General features: G+C 39.5%; 1 protein-coding gene across 4 annotated transcripts in view; it reads left to right on the top strand.

Moving 5' to 3' along the window:
- Window positions 1-23,388, top strand: part of LOC134536631 (calmodulin-binding transcription activator 2) — a 417,559-nt gene that overhangs the window by 287,264 nt on the left and 106,907 nt on the right. For all 4 annotated transcript variants that reach the window (XM_063376428.1, XM_063376429.1, XM_063376427.1 and 1 more), the window contains exons 4-6: window positions 3,189-3,280; window positions 19,782-19,849; window positions 20,960-21,095. In XM_063376428.1, the coding sequence (XP_063232498.1) occupies window positions 3,189-3,280; window positions 19,782-19,849; window positions 20,960-21,095 (296 nt within the window). The remainder of the gene's footprint in view (window positions 1-3,188; window positions 3,281-19,781; window positions 19,850-20,959; window positions 21,096-23,388) is intronic.

The following is a 23,388-nucleotide window of genomic DNA, read 5'->3' as shown; positions in this document are numbered from 1 at the left end:
ATTATTTCACAACGTGCTTGAATTTGGCAAACAAGAAAACCTCACAATTAGGGTAAAATTACTTTGTATGATTGCGTAAATTGGCATAGAAAAACTCAGGGAAATATAAAAACTTCCAAAACAAAAATATTCAGTTTAAGTAAAAGTTATAGAAATTCCATTACATAGATGGACCTCGTGTCTGTAATAAATTACTAAAGACACACTTGAATACTTAGGTACAACATCTAATAAGCAAACGGTAGACTACGCATGTATGAATTACGTTTCACTCAAAGTTAAATATTAAGACTACAAAAAATTATGACGCACGCATGCGTTTACAAAATTTACTCTACATTTATCGTACCGCGGCACGTAAATTACAAGGTATACCTAAAAAGCTGAAACATAAAATGACCATACGAGCCAGATTTCCTCCAAAGTAATCAATGAAATGAAACCTGGACGTTAATACTTTGACAAACAATAGTGTCATAAAAAATTGAAACATCATGAACACGCGTGTTAAATGGGCACGCACAAAAAACCCGCAACAGGCATAAGAAAACGTGCATGACACAAAACATGAGAACAGATCGAAATAATGAATTGTAAGTTATAAATGAAATTACGTACAAGAAATAAAAGAGAAAATAAAACAGGTTAAACATACCAAAATTCAGGCGTACGGTACACGCCCACACATTTCATGGCTTCATGTTCATTGGTCGACTTCAGTGCAAACATATTAAATTACCAATTTAAAACACAGTAATTACACATTTAAATTTAGATGATGACGATCCAAATAAAATAGGAAAAAAAGTACATGAAGTAGAACTACGTTACTTTACTGCAGCCATCGTGCAACACACACAAACGACGACCCATGAGAACTTTAACAAACAAGAAACTTTAAATTAAACTTGGCCATGCAAAGATAGAAGTTCCCGTCTCAGAGGTCAGGACCGTGCTGGTGACCTTTAACTACTAAGGCATTACTCGAGATCCGAAAGAAGGCGGAGGCCTCCCCAACAACCTTACTTACGCCTAACGCAGGCGCCACAGCGCAGACGCCAAGCAGAAAAGGGGCGGCACACAGAAAAGACGTGACGTCATGGCACTGAGGTGCGAATGGAGTAGTGGAGAGGGAGAGGAGGGGAGGCAACCGGCGCACAAGAGCACATCTTCATAGCGGTGGTCAACTTCACCGAAATCACTTCAGGAAGGTGCCATTAAACAAGTTTTGCCCAATAGTCACTTATAGCCTTATGAGGCAGATACTAGAAGTGTAGATAAGAGAGATGCTGGGAATTTCAGGGCAATATGAATGAGGTGTATGAGCAGTATGTTGGCAGTCACGTGGCGAGACAGGATGAGGAGTGAGATGGTGCAAGCAACAGTAGGAGTACAGGAATTGAATGAGATCACCGGAAAAGCAAGCATGAGATGGTATGGCCATGTCCGGATATTGGGAAAAGAGAGGTTGCCTAGGAAAGTGATGAAGTACACAGGGAGGCCAAGGAGATGGAAAGAGCCGATAGTTAAATGAGTGCACGAGGAAGGAGAAGTATTGAAACAGAGTGAAGGAGGAGGAATTGTGGAAGGACAGAGGAAGTTTGAGGCAGTTTACTTTACTGATCCGGCCGCATGCTGGAAAGCAGATGATGATGATGATGATGACTTCTTGTAAAGACCATGTCCTACGTTCTCTATGCTGTGTCTTTGCGCATTACCGTCGCTTATGACATCGCCACAATGTGTGTTCGATTGGGTGATCCAGTAGTTTTCTCCTTTAACAAGGTTAGTATTGAGTTCAGCTGATCAGCAAAACGTGGCGGACGGTGCCGCGAGCTGGCGAGTTTTCTCCGGGTACTCCGGTTTGCCCCATCCATCCATCTCGTCAGTGATCCATTCTCGTGTCATCACTCCTCGCCTTCTGCCATGACCGCGATGTCGGCCAGCAAGGCGCTCGTCGCGTCGCCACTGCCTGCTCCTCCGTGACTCCGGGCGTAGCGGAACTTCTATATAGTTCTGGCCGAAGTGTACCTCGACAACCACGCTCTCCGCGACACGATGCACACTCGCCGAGAAGTTTGTCATGGACTGTACTTGGTCTGCAACAGATTCCTCAGCTCCTTCGGCGCACTCCGCTCCACTGACGAGTGAGCTTCCTGTAAGTGCACTTATTAGCGGACTGCGCTGACGCGTGTGAATATCACGTCTGTGGCACGCCTGCTCGGCCGAGCTACGGCAGAACGGCCGCGGCGTGAGCTAAAGTAACCCGAAACAACAACACGGTTGATAGTTAAATCAAGACAAACAAATGAAATCCAAGTGTCTTTCTGTGATTCTTGAGCTATTACACATAAAATATATCTCGCGTTAGCAAATTAGATACCTAAAACCAATCTAAAGTGTACATTTTTTTTGTCTGTCTATACCAAATATTTTAATTTAAAATCTGTTAATTATATTGACTTGAAATTCAAACAAGTTTTAGTAGTAACCGCGGGATTAATTTAATTTTATAATCATATATTGGGAATGTAAGATATAAACAATTAAAAGTGTACGAAAAACTGATTTCACTGCTGGAAAATGGATATATTTACTTTACTTATTTAATTTAACACAAAAACACCCATGAATTAAAAGTATAACATTTATATATATTTTTTATTATTCAAAATAAGTAAGCTAGCTACCTTATAGAATGAAAGTAACTTGTGCACGTGAATGAAATCACAGGCACAGGTACTTGTAAATAAATGTAATTGAAAGTGGCACTGTGTGAAAGGCTCATGTTTCGGCTGTGAGTGAGACCGTGTCAGAGTGTCTGCCCACGCGGCGCTCTGCCCGAACTAGTGCCACGTGCCACGTGCCTGGTGCCTCGTGCCTGGTGCCATATGCCTGGTGCCACATGACTGGTGCCTCGTGCCTGGTGCCACGTGCCTGGTGCCACATGTCTGGTGCCACATGACTGGTGCCACATGCCTGGTGCCACATGACTGGTGCCTGGTGCCTGGTGCCACGTGCCTGGTGCCTCGTGCCTGGTGCCACGTGACTGGTGCCTCGTGCCTGGTGCCACGTGCCTCGTGCCTCGTGCCTGGTGCCACGTGCCTGGTGCCTCGTGCCACGTGCCTCGTGCCTCGTGCCGCGTGTCTCGTGCCTCGTGACGAGCCCCGGGTGGCGTGTGCTTGCAGACGGAGAGCCCATCAAGCTGCCGGAGAACCTGGAGAGCCTGCCCCAGGCGGACCACTTCCCCACCCAGAGGCATCGCTGGAACACCAATGAGGTGCGTGCGATCCCTCGGCGGCATTACTTCCCCCCCCCCTCTTTCATTTAGTACTTGTGTGTGAGTGCATCTAGTCACGTTAAGCTACGTGCGGTATTTTGACTAATGTAAATATTTTAAAAAATTAACAATCGACAAATAAATAACAATAACTTTATAAATATTTCATAAGTTTTTATAAATTTTAAAGATCAAAAAGAGCAATTAAATTGAATGTAAAATAAAGTATATAATGGTTTAAGAAAATAATTACACATAAAAAATGCAAAAATTAATATTTATAGGTAAAGTACAAGTACATAATATTACCCCAGTATATAAAACCTTACTTCAATATTACAGAAATATCTTCATCAGTTAATTTATTCACCCAAATATTGACATAATTTTTTTTATTTGAAAATAATTGTTTTGTTTTCAATTTTTCAAGAAGAATTAACTACAACTTTTGAATCAAAATGCTAAATATCTCTGTGTAATTTTATTAAAGAGAGGAATAGGTGAATTTATGTTCTCGGCTCCTGGGCGGAGGTCCCTTGCTGCAATTGTCGTCTGGCCAGCGTCACACTGTGCCGTTCTGCCGCTGCGGTTTAAACCCCCGCAGCGTTTCACTGCTGAATATTCCTCTGGCCGCATTTCCTAGAGCGCACAGTGCTGGTCTCTCAAGAATGCACTGAGTACATTCATCAAAATTGAACATGTCACCAGTAATATTGACCTGGAAGAAATCCCCGAGTAGAAACTGGCAACCGCTCTGGTTAAATGGCATGGTGTGTTGCCTGCCTTAACTAACCTCTGTGGGCAAGTGAGTGTGTCTCATGCCCACACTGTGATTGGAAGGAGGCCAAACTCTTGTCTCAACCCTCCTACTGATGGGCATGTAGTCTTGTACGGCAATGTAAACCTATCAGGCGTATCTTCCGTGGAATAATACTGGGTCCGAAATCCTGCTGCAAACTGGTGTTAGTGGTCGAGGACTGCCACTCAACACAGAAGATGGTTGTATCAAGGAATGCCGAAACATCAGGAGCATCAACATTTTATTTTCGTATATGTGACCTCAAACCATAAATAAAAAAATAAGATTTATATTTAACGAATGTTACGACGAGCGCCTATGATTCAGATTTTAAATGGATGTGGTTTGTTGATTGCTAGCGTCTAGTTGTTTCCATTGCTGAACAGAACTGTGGAAAAAAAATCGAAGTAAAACACACGTGTCGATTTCCTCTTCGATACTCACAGTTTATTTCCTTGTCTTCTGTCCTTCTTCTATATCAACAAAATCTTTCACCTTATCTGTTCTTCAGACAGACAAATACCTGTACCTCAGAAAAAAACGAGCAAAAGTCGCGAATGGGCCACTTTGCATGTGAGAAAAAAAATTACAATTTTTTAAACGTTTATGTATGATCCATTAACCTCCATATGTATGTGTTCGGCAAGGGACAACTTGTGATAAATTAATTCGTAATGGGGGACATCTTCCAAAAGCCACAGGTACACAATATTGTAACTGGACTTGTGCATGTCTGGATCAACTAAAGCTATGGACTTCGGCTCATAGCTCTCACTTATGGTTTAGAAAATTTTTTGCGTAGGTAAAGATGTTAAGTTATGATACAAAACGAAATTTAAGGATACAATCTGACAAAAAATCTTCCAATTTTAACTTCGGCTCATTCGGACATGAGGTAGGGCAGCTCTCTCCATTGGGCTTTATTTCCAGTGCATCCATGCACATGCTAACTCAGGTGATAGAAACACGCAATAAAACATAATACAGCTTCATAAGTCTGTCAGCTTAGCCATTCTATAAGTTCCCGTGCTTAAGCATACAATAACATCACCCTAAATTGATCGACGATTTCAATGATTGTTGACACAATAGCCAAATGCTGTACCCGAATAACAAAGAATTCAAGGGTAAAACAATGTATGCTCACCTGCCGACTACTTCACTTGCTGTAACCTGTGACATTTACGCTCGAGCACCCACCCTGATGCCTGCTAGCCTCACATCACAAGTAGGGACCTGGTGCCTGCTAGCCTCACCAGTAGGGACCTCGTGCCCTCTAGCCTCACATCACAAGTAGGGATCTCGTGCATGCTAGCCTCACATCACAAGTAGGGACCTGGTGCCTGCTAGCCTCACCAGTAGGGACCTCGTGCCCTCTAGCCTCACATCACAAGTAGGGATCTCGTGCATGCTAGCCTCACATCACAAGTAGGGACCTGGTGCCTGCTAGCCTCACCAGTAGGGACCTCGTGCCCTCTAGCCTCACATCACAAGTAGGGATCTCGTGCATGCTAGCCTCACATCACAAGTAGGGACCTGGTGCCTGCTAGCCTCACATCACAAGTAGGGTCCTGGTGCCTGCTAGTCTCACATCACAAGTAGGGTCCTGGTGCCTGCTAGTCTCACATCACAAGTAGGGACCTGGTGCCTGCTAGCCTCACATCACAAGTAGGGTCCTGGTGCCTGCTAGTCTCACATCACAAGTAGGGACCTGGTGCCTGCTAGTCTCACATCACAAGTAGGGTCCTGGTGCCTGCTAGTCTCACATCACAAGTAGGGTCCTGGTGCCTGCTAGTCTCACATCACAAGTAGGGACCTGGTGCCTGCTAGCCTCACATCACAAGTAGGGACCTGGTGCCTGCTAGTCTCACATCACAAGTAGGGTCCTGGTGCCTGCTAGTCTCACATCACAAGTAGGGACCTGGTGCCTGCTAGCCTCACATCACAAGTAGGGTCCTGGTGCCTGCTAGTCTCACATCACAAGTAGGGTCCTGGTGCCTGCTAGTCTCACATCACAAGTAGGGACCTGGTGCCTGCTAGTCTCACATCACAAGTAGGGTCCTGGTGCCTGCTAGTCTCACATCACAAGTAGGGTCCTGGTGCCTGCTAGTCTCACATCACAAGTAGGGACCTGGTGCCTGCTAGCCTCACATTACAAGTAGGGACCTGGTGCCTGCTAGCCGAGGGCAGCTGTTAAACGTCTGCCTGATTTCCACATATAAAACAAACACTACTTTTTTTACATGCTCAAGTATGTAAACTGTGTTACGTAAAGTAAAACGTACTTTAATTATCAAGCTATCATTTATGAAAAGATATTTTCTCGTGAATAAATGTGCGACAATGTTTTCCTTCTTGAAGTATTGGCTAACACATGTGTTTCTTTCAGTATTCAGTTTTCACATTTATGTGCTTTAAGTTACGTCTGGAGTTTTTTTTTAGTTTATTTGTTAGTTCAACGACATTGACTCGTTGCTGATTGTAGGTATCTGTTTCAAATTGGGTTTGTGATTGTTGCATACGTGCCGGGCGTCGAAGTATTTCATTGTAAATTTTAGAATATTTTTTCTCGAAAACGGTGGGGTAAAGTGTAGTACAGCAAGGCATCCATTTTCGTTACTTTATGCATGTAGATTAATAATCAGGTTTTTAAAAACCACATTATTGATTTAAATCACAAACATTTATGGGAAATAAGGGGGTTATCCTAAATGTTCTCAATTAAATAATTTTACCTCAGTGACAAGATTTGCAGTGTTTGTAGAACTGTGTTCAATCCGACATTATCAAGATACTTTTGGCATCCACCACAAATACTTTATTTAATTTCAATAAACGATTGTTCAACAGCAACTTCAAAGGCATGTGAGTATGAATTTAAAAATTATTCTCTCAAACATGTGTATTAAATGAAACCCTGCAGACACTGAAGGCTGGCTAAGGCAAGAAAATGTTTACGAGCAAAAGTTTGTTTTTGGTTGTCGAGCGGGCGACAATAACGCGATATTTTGCTGTGGCGTCGCCATCGCCATCGTCGCGTCGCGCCGTCGCACCGTCGCGCCGTCGCGCCGTCGCACCGTCGCGCCGTCGCGCCGTCGCGATCGCAGCAGGAGTATGACAAGGCCCGCTCTGCAGTGACACGGAACTCGCGGAACACAGTCTCTACAACAGCACGCGATGCCGAGCTCTTCTGTTGACGTTCCGTGCGACCAATAGCCATGCTTGTTTACCTATGTTCTTAATTTGTTAACATTTGTTACAAATACAAGAAGATATAAGTGGTATTTTATTACTTTATGGGATATTATTATCATATTTGTAAATTCTACATTGGCTATAATCTCGAAGCAAATTTTTTAAAAATTAAATTAATGTTTCGTAACTTTGTCATGCAATCTCATTGGTTGCCTTTTGTTACGTTGCCGTGTGTCGTGGAAGCAGACGAGACGCGATAGTGAGATAGTGAGATGGACTATATAGTGAGATCCTGGAGATCCGACTCCGTGTTGTTGTCATTGAAGAACCGGCCGAGCGCGCAGCTTCACGTGCAGACAGCAGCCGGTGGCAGATAAAACCTGGCGGGGAACTCGCGAACTGGGTGGTCGCTGGGGGGGGGGGGGGGGAACACGGGCTGTGACGTGCGAGTATGGCGGGCATGGCGGGCATGGCGAGGGTCGATGCTCGCTAATCTCCCGGAGCCTCGCAGGAGGCGCGAGGTGGCCAGTCATGTCTGGTGATTGATTGCCTTCTGCTGGCCATCAGCTCAATTACAACTCAACATAGGCGGTCCCGTGTCCGCTAACCCCCTCCGCCCCTCCCCTCGTCCCTCCCGGTACACCTCCTGCTGATTACTGACCCCTCTCTTCCCGTGTTGTTACTCCCTGGCCGTAATCAAGAAATTGATTGTTGTTTGCTTCCTATCACGTGCTCACACTTACAAGCTGTCAAATATAAAGTAAACCCTTGCAAAGGAGATGGGGAAAATATCAGTTTTGGACCGCATTTTCACGTTCATGTTAATGTTCATATTTTACATTCAAATAGACTGTGTTATTAACTAGCTGATGTATCGGTGTTTCTTTGCGGCAGTCTACAGCCAGAGCACTATTGGACTGCTCACACATGCCCCAACTCGAGAGAACGCCACTTCCGCGTATCAAATAAAAAATAAATAAACCTAATAAACTTTTAAAATCAACACATACAAATATTTAATGCAAAGATATATAGATGACACATAACCTTAAGATGCCATCTTGGATTCACCCGTTTTTAAGGGTCTTTAATCTTACATTTATTTAACCAATACTGTGTCCATATAATGACGAAGATAATTACGTAAAGACAAAATAGGATCCGAAAGTAAAAAAAAAGCTTTTAATAATTAATAGCAGTTTACTAGGAGACGAAGAAAGCAATAGCTGTGCAATAGCTGTAGCCACTAGCCAGTAGTCGTAGAACGCATTAAAAATGCAATAGCCATTGCCATGAGCTGAAGAAAGCATCAAAAGTGCAATAGCCAAATGCAGAAGATGGAGATTGTTTTTAAGATTGAAATAGCTTTTGCTAGGAGATGAAGATAGCATCAACAGTGCAATAGCCATTTCAAGGAGGTGTTGAAAGTATCAGCCATGCATTAACCTTTGCCAGGATATGAACAAAACATGAACAGTGAACAGGCATTTTCAAAAGACGGAGAAAATGTCTACAATGCAATATATGTTTCCAGGATATGAAGAAAGCATAAAAAGTGCTATATCCATTTCTATATGATTGGAAAATCAATAAAAATATAATAGTCATTGCCAGGAAATAAAAAAGCATCAGCATTTAAATAACCATTCCAGGGAGATAAAGCATCAACAATACAATACAATACAATAGCTGTTGCCAGGAGATGAAACACGCACCAGCAGTGCAATAGCCAATTACAGGAAATGGAGGAAGCATCATGAAGAAAGCATCAACAATGCAAAAACCATTGACAGGAGAAAAAGGAAAAAAAAAAATCATTTAAATAGTCATTCCAGGATATGAAGAAAGCATCAACAATGTAATAGCCATTGCCAGGAGAAGCAGAAAGCATCAACCGTTAAAAGCCATTTCAAGTAGTCGGAGGGAGCATCAGTAGTGCAATAGCAGTTTCCAAGAGATAGAGGAAACATTAATAGTATAATAGTCATTTCCAGGAGGTAATAAAATCATAAACAGTGCAATAGCCATTGCCCGGACACGAAAGAGCGCCAACAATGCCATAATTGTTGCCAGGATACGAAGAAAAATCTTTTTATTTTTTTCAGCCTATGCTTATATCTTTGAAATTTTATTTTTAAAAAAGTTGATATTTCGTCGTTTATGTACATATGTTTGTATACCCGAAATTGTTTTTTGGCAGATTTGCTTATTTGTAGTTATGCCCTTAGAATTTTTATACTTTATTCTTCTTTTGTGGTTACTTGATTTATTGCTGCTAAAATGGTGGGTAAATAGCACATTAATATAACATTTTGTCAATTTTTTTTTATCGCTATATATCATAAATAACATTGAAAAAAATTATATAAATATATATTCAATGGAAATAATCTTAATTTTGGCAATATTAATTTTTTTTTTAAATAAAAATATCGTGTTTGTTATATTCATAATTTTTAACGGTCGCGTTATGTGTCTTACAACCTCCTAGTGGCATTGAATATTTTATATATTCAATGCTAGTAGCAAATACAAGTGTACCAAGAACCGAACCCTGAGAGGAACTCTCGCTGTTATTGGAAGCCACGTACTCACTTCGTTATCAGAAATGACACGTTGGCAACGACCGCTCAGATGGGATTCGATCCAAATACAAACACTCGGAGAGAAGTTGCAGAGAATTAAAAATGTTCTTAATATAATCTTAATAGATTCGAAAGCTTTACTTTGGTTAATCAGCGTTAAAATCGTTGGTTCCCGCCTATAGCATGACGGTTGCTATACATAACATTTATTAGGGCAGTAGTAGTGCTGCGACCAGATCTGAAGCTTGATTGGAAAATATTTAAAAGCTTTTCTTTCGAAAGGTACGTATATGGTTCAAGGGCTCTGGAAACAGCAGGCTGGATGCTCATAGGTAGAATCTTTACCTGGCTCTGGAGAAGTAATTTTTGGAATTGGTTTAATATAGGAGTACCTTCATATTGTCGGATATTGACCTGTAGTAAGTGATGCATTTAAAAATGTGCTCCAGCACAGGAACTACAAATGGTGAAATTATTTCCACCATTTTAATGGATATTGTGTCATTACCAACCGCACAACTTTTTATGTGTCTCAGGGCCTTCGCAACATCCAAGCATGCAGGGGCATAGCCAGGATTTCTTTTCGGGGGGTATTTACTTACACCCTGCCTCCGTACTAGGGTGCAAATTGGTGCTATTTAAGCACTTCCGTAATTAAAATATTGAATTTAAATAACATAAATTTGTGTCCCGACTTTATGATATTTTTAACGAGAAACTGTTGAAAACTCATTGCTGAATATTAAGAGTTATCGGCACAAGGGTTCTTTCTTAGTTTCGCCTTTGTTGAATGTCATTGACTCGATAAATGAATTTTCTTTATTAAGTAAGATCACCTACTATAAATCGATAGTAAAAAAGTGGGTTTATTAAAAGTTTAACTCTTAACACCTAAGAATAAAATACATCCCACTCAGCAAGAGCAAATGATATTGCTAATAAAATATTCAGTATTGTAAAAAATAATATGTTCTCAAACTGCTTATAGTACTTATAAATACATAAAAAGAGAAGTCAATAATTATCAACCACCATTTGATATTAATAAAACTGAAACTGCTCAGAAACTCACAAGAATCAAACAATTTAAAGCAATACATATTTGACCTACACTATAAAATACATAGAAGTAATTTATGCATCAGTATCACCTATTGTACATATTTATAAAAGCTTTTTACAATACCATTCTTCTGTTGGGTTTTCTGGCCATAACATTTAAAATGTCATCAGATGTGAATGACAATGGATAATGAATTGACATGAGCGCTAGGCCAGTTAGTCGCTCGTTGCACATAGTGTTTCTTAAATATGTTTTAACTTATTTCATCGAGGAAAATGACCTCTCGACCTCAGCTGTTCATACAGGTAAAGTTGGCAGAACAGAAAACAGTTGTCGTATGGTTGGGTAAAAATGCTTGTTGCAGCCTCCAAAACAGACATAATCCCATTTGGTATGTCAGATTTGCTGTCTTTCCATTTCTCACACTAAAAGAGATATTCCGCATCAACCGCGGCCTGAGAAGTTTTATCTTGAAAGTAACGGCTTAGTTTGTTGATCTCTTTCACACAATTTTCGTGTGCTGTTTGGGGAGAAGGATCTCTAAAGCTGAAAGAATGTTTTTGTTTTGAGTAAATCGATGCTGAAGATTGACAATGATTCCATCGAGACATGGCAGAAAAATTGATCTTAGATAGTACTGTTCAACTTATTTGTGGGGATGATTACTCCTGTCGAAACAATCCAGAGCTCTAGATCAGCCGTCAGCCAATTAAAAGTAATTTCTGCACAACAATCACCCTGTTACTTAATTCATCTAAGTGCATTTGCAACAGCTAGACAAGTGTAAATTTTGTCATAAGTACATATATTTTTTTTATAATATTTCGGGGGGTTTTTGGACACCCAAAACATCCCCCTGGCTACGCCCCTGAAGCATGATACTGGGGGAAATAAAAACTTATCGTCAGAAAGCTGTGAGTTATTAAGTACAATTGTGTCAGCCGATTCGGATCCACAGATGTTTAAAGTATTTGTATGATTGTTGTCAAAGAATGATTTTAGTTGATAGGCTGTGAGATTATGATGGTAGTATAAATGGGGAGTCTGCGACATGCTTCAGGCCATGGTGCGTGGTGCAGGTTAGTGACCGTGACTTCCATCTAGGATTGTGATGTCATGGTGGCCATATGGGATAACCTTGGCTTGGCCCGCCATTTTTTCCGCCATTTTGTATTCTAGAATTTTTCGCCATTTTGTTATCAGCCATTTTGGATGATAAAATAACTGTTTTAATTTTTGTTTTGGCCGCCATTTTAAAAATCCGCAATTATTATAAATTTTAATGGAAATAATTTAAATTAATAAAAAATTAATTAATTAAATCTTGATAAAAACTTTCTGCCATCTTGGACTCGAATGCCCCACTACCTAACATTGCCATTTTTGTTACAGCTGCCAATCTTGAAGATCCGTAATTTTCATCCGATTTTAACGGAGTAAATTTTAAATTTATAAAAATTAAAAAATAAAAATTTATTTGAAGAACTCTGCCAGTTTGAAAACTGGCCGATATCTTGAAATACCATAAATATTATCAAATTTTATTAGGAAATAGTGAAAAAAAATATAAAACATTTACTTAATAAAAAATCATTAAATTAAATTTTGATGATAAAATTTATTAAAATGTACTGGGTTCGAACCCGGTGAGATAATTTTATTAAAAATTGCGACAGATCCTTCCTCCTCGGAAGCCACTGGCATACTAACATCCCAACACTAATGCCAAGGCAGATATGACATCAGCCAGAATGACATTATGGTGGCCATCTGGTTTTTCCTGCTGGGGGCAGCCATTTTCTTTTCGTCTGCTTGAGTGCTCTGCCGCAGTATTAGTTTAATCTTTAATTTTACCCTCTAGCGTGTAGTAAATTTTATTGCCAGGGCACCCCGCCATCTTGAAAATCTATAGTTACTGACCGAGAAATTCGCGGAAAATTCCAAAAATAATCCAAAATTTCTCCCATTTATTTTGTGATTGATTCTGTCATCTTAATTTGATCCTTGGATGAAAAAAGTTAATTTAATTAAAATTACCATTACAGTGACAGGCCAAGAAATAAAACAACAAAATTACAAATAAAAAATTAGATGTGATTTCTACAAGTAAAAAAAAACAAGCAAATTGCAAGTGATTATCGTTTTATACAATCCTTTAGAAGGCGAAGCGAGCGAGACCATTGCATGCCTTGATATATATATATATATATATCAAGGCATGCAATGGTCTCGCTCGCTTCGCCTTCTAAAGGATTGTATAAAACGATAATCACTTGCAATTTGCTTTTTTTTTTTTTTACTTGTAGAAATCACATCTAATTTTTTATTTGTAATTTATATATTTATATATATATATATATATATATATAGAGTAAGGTGCCCGAATATGGAATACTTTTTATGATATTTTTTTAAACTTTTTATTGCATGGAGGTAGCGTATTCTGGCTTACTCACAATATTTATGGATATTTTTTGTGTAGTTTATAAATTAATCAACAATTTATTTTATGTTGAAACTAATATAATAGTTGAAGTTTCTGGAGACTTACTAGTATTCTATATTAGGTACACAGTGCTCCTAATATGGAATACATAGTGTTCCTTTTATGGAATAGTGTCCTTTTTATAGAATTAAACTTTACATTTAACTGACATAACAAAATCTTACTTAAAATTGCATATAAAATATCTATAAACAGTACTAAAGTATTCAATTGTTATAATTGGTGTTCCTGTGATATTCTTCAAAATTAAAAAGAATGTGTCATGGTTTTCTTTTAGTCGGTGTAGTTCGACAGCTAAAAAAAAAAGGCATTTAGCTAGCACAATATGGGTGTAAATATCATTTTATTTTGCAATTACAGCACAAGAACTGTTTTTTGGGGTTTCCTGCACATTTGACATGAGCCCAGTTTTTACACTTCTGGCACTGGATCCACTCCGTGCTGCTTTGAGACCACAACATCTTGCAATAGATGCACTGTTAATCGACATCTTCTGATGTGTCTTCTTCACTTTCAGTGTTCTGCTCACTTTCAGTATCATCTTCAAGATCACCATCGAGTTCTGAAGAAGAATCTTCACTTTCTATGACCCGTGGCTTAACGTTCCTTCTTCCGAAAAGATTGCGTTTTTTACCATGTGAATGTTACTTCAAACTCGGTGGCAAAACACGTTTCATTGAATTCCTTTTAGCTTGCAGCTCATTTTTGTTTGAAGTGCTTGTTAGAACCGAGGCAGATTCTCGTTTTGGTCCACGGTTACTTGTAGTAGCAAAATTTAATGGAGGTATGGGAAATAGGTCTTCCACACTCACATCACATCCTGAATTCACATCAGCAACCCTGTTATTTGCTTCAAGAACAATGCCAGAACCTTCACTTGGGAAATCGTAATCACGAAACCTGTCATTGTCGAATGGATAGATACCTGACAGATGAAAGCCATTCATAGCTGTTTCTACTGTAGCAGCCCTTGCATATGCTCTGCCAAATAGTTCAGACATTTGGTACTGGGTAACTGGTCTTGCTGAGCTATTGTGATTAGATAGCCACTTACGAATCTCGGAATTATAGAATGTTTTTAAGGGATGCATGAATGATAAATCTAAAGGTTGCAATTTGTGAGAACTGTGTGGTGGCAAACACACTATAACAACGTGGTTCTCACGAGCATACTCAATGACATCCAGATTTCTAGAATGAGAGTAGTGTCCGTCGAGCACTCAAAGAACAGGGTCGTCAGCACTTGGTTTCGTTATGGAAACAAAATGCTTAAACCACTTTGTAAACATTCCCATCTGAATCCATCCTGATTTATGACAGTCAAAAATCGATCCAGGAGGGGCACCATCCATTATTTGATTCTTCATATTTGTACGCGGAAATATCATTAACGGGGAAATGAATGTTCCGCTGGCACTCATACACGTCACAATGGTAACAAGACTTCCTCTTTCGGCAGATGTAAGGGCACCAATTTGCTTTTTTCTTTTTTCTTGTTACAACTTTCGTTAGTTTTGACTGTACAACAGTCAGTTCTGTCTCATCACAGTTAAAAACACGATGTGCTTGGTATTTGTGCTTCCCATACTAATTTTCTAGGATTGTGAAGAACTTATCAACATTTTCTCGATTAAAACCTCTAATACGGTTCACTGATGTAGCTTGTGGAGTACGAAGAGACAGCTGTGGTTTTCGCATTAGGAACTGCTTGAACCATTTTCTGCCAGCACATTTGTCATCATTATTGAAAGGACTGGCAATATTGTTGGCAATAGCTAGTTGGTATGCTAATCTCCTGACATCACCTGCTGAGAGACCAAAATACCTTTTTTCCATTTCCAAACAATGGTTGGCCAGCTGTGATTCTAAATCTGGTGGAAAAACTGGTTTACGGCCCAAAGGAATGGAGACGACATCGTCAACAGAAAGGCCAGGATTGCCCTTCAGTAACTTAACTAGGCGAAACAGTGACCCTCTTGGTACTTAGTAAGTTGTTTGAGCCTTAAGATAGCCCATCTCCTGTGACCATTCATGTTGCCGTCATCCCAACGACGCCGTGAAGGAGTGCGAGACATCTGTCAATCAAAATATTAATATTTTTTTATTGAAAATTTTCGCTTATTTTCCATACATAACAAGCTACTTTCAAAATATAAAATTCAATACACGTATTGCAATCCTGTTTATCTATTATAGTCCCGTATCAAAATATTAATGTTGGCCAGCGAAATGCACAATATAGGCTTATAAACTGATTGTGATAAAAGTGTTTTAAATTACTTCAACAAAAATAAATCACTGTTATACTTATTTAAGAAAATGTGAAAAGCAAAGCCCTACATTTTCTTTATTTGACCTCTTATTCTTTCTCAAAATAATAATGTTACGATATAATATTTAAATTTAACATTTTCACTGGCTAAATGTGACATCTTATAGGCCAGTGGTATTTAAGGTGATGTTATTCAGGTATTTCATGAGCCGACCGCAGCACGGTCTTGCTCTTAAAACCACATTAAACATAGCCGTGATATCATTAATTAACGTAAGCCCGACTGTATTGGCTGATTTTTATGTACACTTTGTTTTGAAACGTTTTCTACAAGCATTACACAGTTCTGCATTAATTATTATTGAGTGTTCGTAATATGGAATATTCAACATTTAGAAACTACCAGTATTCCATATTACGAACAGTGAAGCCATTTTCTTTTAGAGGTTGTTTGTCACAATCCTAGCATATTACATATATTTTCATTTTTACAATGTAAGTACATGGTCTTGATTGCTTTATAAAAAAATCTGTCAACCGGTAATCACCTACCTTTCTACTACTGCAACCCCTAAACCTTCATGCACAAAAAAACTTGTTTACGTTAGAAACACAAAACTACGCACTACTCTTCGTGATCACTATCTGGGTGACTGGTACACTCTGTAGGCACTATGCGGAACCTCTTCGAACAGTTTACTCTAATACCAACAGATGGCAGCTGTTTGCTGATTTGTTAAAGCGGTAGTCTATATTAGGAACATATTCAGTATTAGGGCACTTTACTCTCTCTCTCTCTCTCTCTCTCTCTATATATATATATATATATATATATATATATATATATATATATATATTCATGGTAGTTCTACATGACAGTCGATTAACCAGGCACAACCAAATGTTGGCAAGACACCTCCATTCAGTGGCCAGGCATGAAATCAGAGGCCAGGAACATTCGGTTTGTGGACAGGCATGTCCAGTCAGCGACAAGACATGTTCAGTTGTATGCTAGACACATCCAGTTGGTAGTTAGGCACTTTCGGTTTGTAGTCAGACACATCCAGTTTGTGGTCAGGCACATTTAGTTGTTGGAAAGACAACTTCAGTCAGTGGCCAGACATGTCCAATCAACGACAAGACACATCCAGTGGTAGGCTAGACACGTCCAGTTGTTGACAAGACACCTCCAATCAGTGGCCAGACACATCCAGTCTGTGACCAGTCATGGGTTGATGTGTTTATTCAGTGGTCAGTAACGCATGTCTGTCCGGTAGCTGGCCAGACACATCCTGTTATTAGCCAGGTGCAAGCAGTAGATGGTCAGACACGTCCAGTCAGTATCCAAGATGTATTTTTCGTGGATACTCGGCGAGCATTTTAAACAGTTTATGTACAAAATCATGCGCATAGTCCAAGCGTCTCCGAAACAAGAGGAATTTTTCACCGATATGCGCCCAACATTTTAAACAGGTTATGTTCAATGTCAGGAGTAAGTATATACCAGTCGTCTCCGAACCACGAGGCCAATCATATCCTGAGTACAGACTTATCGATGCTGATTCGTCGTCAAAAAGGAAGTATGTACATTCTAAAAAAAACATTCGTTAAAAGGAAACAAAAAAAGGAAGCACTTCCAAAAAAACTAAGTGGTGGATCCAAGATGGCGGATACAAGATGGCGGCCGGCGTCAAGGTCAGGGTCATCCAATATGGCCACCGTGACATCACAATCCAAGATGGCAGTCGGAGTCATTTACCTGCACCACGCACCACAGCCTGAAGTCTGTCCCAGACTCCCCAATTATACATTACGTATGACTTTTATGATCAAACATTTCTGACGGGATTATACCTGTAGTTCTCAGACCAGCCCACATTTTCTTAGGGTCCGAACATAACTCCTAAATTCCGTACAAACGCTTTCGCTTTGCAGTTATTAAGCTTGGGTACACTGGTTCCCGAGATTCCTGTAATTTTTAAAAGTTAAATTTTTAAGAACCGAGTTGCGTTTCATTTCTGTGAAAATTCGGAACTCATGGGCTCGTCTTGGCCATTAACCAACGAATGTCGGGTGTCATCGGGGGGCGGGGGGGGGGGGGGGGGGTAAATTATACGTTTACGAACGACAGGTGCATTTTAGTAAAAAAAAAAAAAAGTGATTTTTTCATTTAAAATATTTACTTCGTCGTCACTGTTTCTGCACGTTATAATAGCATGCCATTGAGTATTAGCAGCCTCGTCTATAGTGTCATTGGTATTAATGTTTCTTAAGCTCCTATAAGTTATGTTCCTTGGAGAGAATTTAGGTACTTTTAAAGAATTGTTTATAAAAACGAGATCGTGGTGAGAAAGTCGAGGGGCTGCAAGTTGTCTGTAGTTTAAAATCCTTTCCATGTTAGATGTTATGATTAAGTCAAACCACATGCTTGTAGTTTCAGTATTGATATATTGATTATTTCAGATTTATATTAACCCAGTTCCAGCAAGTAAAGAATATGCGTACTTTGAAATTCGGTCCCAACTTAAACATTTAATGTTATTGTAGTGCCAACATGATTCAATTCAGTTCTGTTCTTGACGTCTTGGCGGCAGCAGAGTCGGCATGTAGGGCTGGTCCACTGTGGCTGCAAGTTTGTGAATTGTCACACGTGGGAAACGTTCAATGATATCTGGTCTGTAGAGCTTAAGAAGAATGTTTGAATAATATACTTTGTCCCAAAATTGTGGTTCTTGTTGGTTTGAAACTCCCAAAACAAATTTTTTATCAACAGTGCAATTTCCATTAACAGGAGGTGTTTAAAGCAACAATGCAATATCCTTTGCCACGATATAAAGAGAGCATCAACAGTGCAATAGCCATTTCCATAAGATGGATAAAGTGTCAACAGTGCAATATCCATTGCCAGGAGATGAAGAAAGCATTAATAGTACAAAGTCCTGGGAAGGAGAAAGCTTCGACAGTGCAATAGCTTTTGCCAGGAAGCAGCAGCACAGTATAATGCATTATACTTTTATGAAATAAAAACTTTGATTACTTTTTGAAATCCAGTGGAGGTATTGGTCGACAGTCAGTTGAGAGCTGACTCTGGTGCGCTAAGCCCCTGGAACATGGCTTCAGCCGGGCAGTGGCCTCGGGATGGCTGAGGTGTTGCAGTCCCAGTGCGCCGCCGACAGATGTTAGCCTCTAGGAAACTAGGCAGGAGCTGCAGGCGGCTGCAGGCGGCTGCTGCTTTTCTCTGGGTGCTCCTAGTGCCCAATAGGCATTGTTCCTTTGTAGGGTTTCTTCTCACATCACATGTTATTCACTAATGTAAGTGAACACTTGATTGAAACTAATCAATTGGCATTATATATATATTTTGTTTTTAATTTTTGATTGAAATGTATGCCTTGTTGACGACAACGAAGTCATTAGAGACACAGACCTACAACAAATAAAGTAGGGAAATTATAGAAGTCGTCGATAATGGCCTATGGTAAAATACCCACTCCGCATTTTCTTGGAGTTTTTAGACAAACCAAAATCAGGAGAGGGGGAACTCTGTTCATCTCAAGTGTTAGTGCATGGTTGTACCATTCCGCCTGCTGGCTTGGTGGTGTGAATTGTGTTTGGTTTCAAAATCTTAAATATGAGTCTATAGTTCAGACAGTTTTTGCTATGAACTGTGTTGTAAAAAAACTTGTTGAGCAAATCAGTGTTTTTTGCTCAAGGGTGAACATGATATGCAACCAGTGACCGGTGTTTTTACCTCTGTTTAAAATTGTTTATACAAAAAAACAAATTGTAAGGTCAAGACAATGTCATTCATATTTATCTCCGAAGTAGACATCGGAAGACTCGCAGTTAGATTTACCACACTTAAAACTATTATCTTCATCGTTATCGTTGAATTCATCACCATCACCACCATTAGCATCATGGCCACCATCACTACCACCACCAGAATCACCATCATTATCACTATCCCGCATTCACGTGTGTGTATGTGTGTGTTGGTGTGTGCGTGTGCATGTACGTGCATTGCGTGATTGTTGTATTCGAACTTTGTGGGCGATGGTGATGGTGGAATGTGTTGCAGGAGATTGCCGCCATCCTCATCAGCTTCGAAAGACACGCAGAGTGGCAGTCCAAGGAGGTCAAGATCAGGTGACTAGCACTCGGGTCAACCCTGGAGCTGGCGTGTCCGCGCAGCCTGTGGCTTGGGCCCTTAACATTGCATGTATGGTGCACATTGGATTCTTACCACTAACAACATGCTGCACTGAAAAGCTTAAAGTAAATCATCGCTGGAAATCTTAAAGCCAAAAGACTGGCATGTGTTGTCCACCATAGTAGTAATACTGAAAATATCGCAATGCTGAAAAATCTCACTACAGCAGTGCTATTTGAGCAAAATTATTGCCTTAACCCGACAACCAGGTGAGTTTGGAGTGGACTCGTATTTATTCACAGTAATAAATTCTAAGTCATAGGTATCAAAATCAAAATATTATAACAGTCTTACTGTATTATGGCAATACGCTGGTGGAAACTCGTTACCACTCGACACTGCAACAAAATTTAGGCTGTATATAATGACGGCTCATATCTACTTAACATTACAAGGCATTGAGGTGATAATGATTAAATAAGAAACATACAAACGTATATTTGGGGCAATCTCAAAATATTTGCCTCAGCATTAAGTATTTATTTTATCATTAACACATAATTATAAACAACTGTTATAAAAATATTGAAATATAAAAACAATAAAAAAGGTTACATAACACTAGGTACTGAACCCAATTCCGGGTAGCGATGCTTTGGTTAACGTAAGCGTAAGGTTTGTTACGTATGCCAACGAAAGACTACCGTAGGTGTAGGTGAAATATTCGCGTTAACACCGCCCTTGTATGCCTTACACAGACAAGCCCAACGACTCTAGCCACTGTATCCATGACCATACGTCCTTTCATTTATGCTACGTCGATACATAAATATCAGTCCCACGTAAAAACGTCCAAGTTCAGTACTGGACTTGGAAATATTTAAGTCACTTCTTGCAACTCCGCAGCAAATATTTCTATCACCCACTACACCTCTCAGGTAATATTTATATCACCAAACGTGTCTCCCTCTTAGTAGATGTATGTCAGCGTGTTTTCGTCTATCATTTGCTGTGAAATATTTCAAGGATACGCTCCGCAGCATTGAAAGTGAAGGTGAAACAGGTGTAAGGGTGTGCCAGTGTGACCTGGGCGTGTGTGCTCGCAGGCCGAAGAGCGGGTCCATGCTGCTGTACAGTCGCAAGAAGGTCCGTTACCGCCGCGATGGCTACTGCTGGAAGAAGCGCAAAGACGGGAAGACCACCAGGGAAGATCACATGAAGCTCAAAGTGCAAGGAACCGAGGTACGAGCATCTGCCTTGCATAGCTGGCTACCTGCTTCCTGTTCTCTGTTCGGTCCTCAGCTTTCCTGCAAGCCTCGCTTGTGTGTAATTGGAATATGGAAACCCTTCAACATGTTAAAACAAAGTGGGCATTTTCATACTTCATTCCATATCAAAATTAACAAAACCACCCAAGAATGTACTTCGATGCTTGTTACACATTTGTTCTACACGAAATTGTCATGTCACCACTCACATTTTCTAATTTTTACTGATCATGACAGGTAGACAGCTCACTGCTCACTGCCTTGTGTATCGAGGTGATCGTGACATAAGGCTCTGCCTCACACGCAACGTTGATTTCTCATTTTATTGACATTCCTACTAGTGAAGGGCTGTTCCTGATAATTGAACACAATACTTGTCTTGCATTCGTTGTTCTGTCCCAAATATTTTAAACTTATATTTACTAATTTTAATATAATATAATGGGTTTAAAAAGTGCGCAAGTTATAATTTTTACGATGGGAACACTTGTACAATTTTGACACCCTTTATTTTATATCTGTTAAAAATATTTATGACAGAACAATAAATGAAAAAATTGTATCATACTAAAATTTACAGAAATAGCTCTTATAGCAAAGTAGCAGCATAAAAATTAAATTATCAGCATGGTGAGTGAGACAGAGCTCTAATACGTGTGCAGGTGTCAGCCTTAGCAATTCCGTGCATCTGTCCAGATAACAATGACTCTAGGTGGGCGAGCTCCCTAACATGGTTACCATTAGGTCCCTCTTGTAAGAAACCATCATTCCAATTTATAGTGTCTGGATTGATTTTGGGAAACCAAAAACACTACAATCATTATTGCCACTTCAGGACTCGAATCCATGTCCTCTTGAATGAGATTAAGTGTTTTAACACATTGCTATGAGGGTAAGTTTAAAATTTAATCGTGTACTGTTGCATGGTTGCAGAAGAAGATAAATTCTTCAAATAGCGATATATTTTAAACTGTTATTGATTATACTGGTGTATATTGTAGCCATGGCAAAGTATCAGACCTGTGATTGTTCTGGTCTTCACCTACGTGCGATTCAGAATGTAAGCACTCCTTCAGTAGCAAGGTGTTATGAGTCCTTATGGTCATAAAAATGCAGCACAAAGCTTCTAATTGTTACGTACCTGTGGACGTCTTGATAATACATTCACCCAGGAAGTCAGTTATTACATTTTCTTTCACCCCCCTTCCAGGACGAGTTTTAATCAACACCTCAATTCCTCTATTTGATTATACATTCATTGTATTTTGATTTTCAAAGATATGAATTTATTTTACTGTTACATATTGTACCAGTAAAATTGTTCGAAATTTCAATATTATTGACTATAAAAATAAAAAAAACCTTTCACAAACAAACTATAATGCTTCCGAAAGTATGTCATTAATATTCTGTCTTACCACAGAAATTACGAACTTTGATGGAGTTTCTATACTAACGTGGATCCTCAGAGATCCCCCCCCCTTCCCACAATTTTTTGGCCATACTGATTTAGAGATATTATAATTCAACTGAATAAAAGGTGAATAGTTTGCGACATATTGTACTGGTAGAGTGGTGATAAAGTACAATTTTATTAATAATTTAACTAAAGAGTTATGTTCATACATAGATTTAGCGTTATTTTATATTCGGTATAGTGTTTTTTTTTAACTATCATGATTAATTTTGGTATTATTATACTTTTTGAGATGATTTTAAACATTTAATGTAGTATTTTTTGTGGTAAAACACTTTTAAATACTACCTTAAGTATTTTGAAAAATCAAAATTCAAAATCTGTGAAGTATTGAGGGCAAAATGATAACTACAAAACTTTCTTTTGACATGTCAGCTCGTACTTGGCTATAATGACACCTACATTGCTACATTTAGACTCGTAGCATTCTAGCCAAATATCATTGGAGCTGTTGAAGCAAAGGGAAGTTGGAGCCAATGACTAATGGAGCCAATGAATGGCTTTTGGAGCCAAAAGACTGTTGGAGTCAATGATTGTTGGAGGCATTGTATCCTAACGTAAAATCAACGAACGTAACCTACTGAGTTGAATGTTTGTGAATATGTGTGTCCTTTTCGTTAGATGTGCTTCCTTTTTGTTGAATGTGCTTCCGTTTGAGCTTCCTTTTCGGTGATTGTGCTTCCGATTGCGCGTACTTTCCTATATTTGTGCTTCCGATGTTGCGTCCTTTTCTATATTTGTGCTTCAGATTTTGCGTCCTTTTCTATGATTGAGCATCCGAATGTGCTTC

Source organism: Bacillus rossius, chromosome 11, assembly GCF_032445375.1.
Source record: "Bacillus rossius redtenbacheri isolate Brsri chromosome 11, Brsri_v3, whole genome shotgun sequence".
In the NCBI taxonomy this organism is placed as follows: domain Eukaryota; kingdom Metazoa; phylum Arthropoda; class Insecta; order Phasmatodea; family Bacillidae; genus Bacillus; species Bacillus rossius.
The sequence above is the reverse complement of the archived record's forward strand: the minus strand, read 5'-3'. Positions and strand labels throughout refer to the sequence as shown.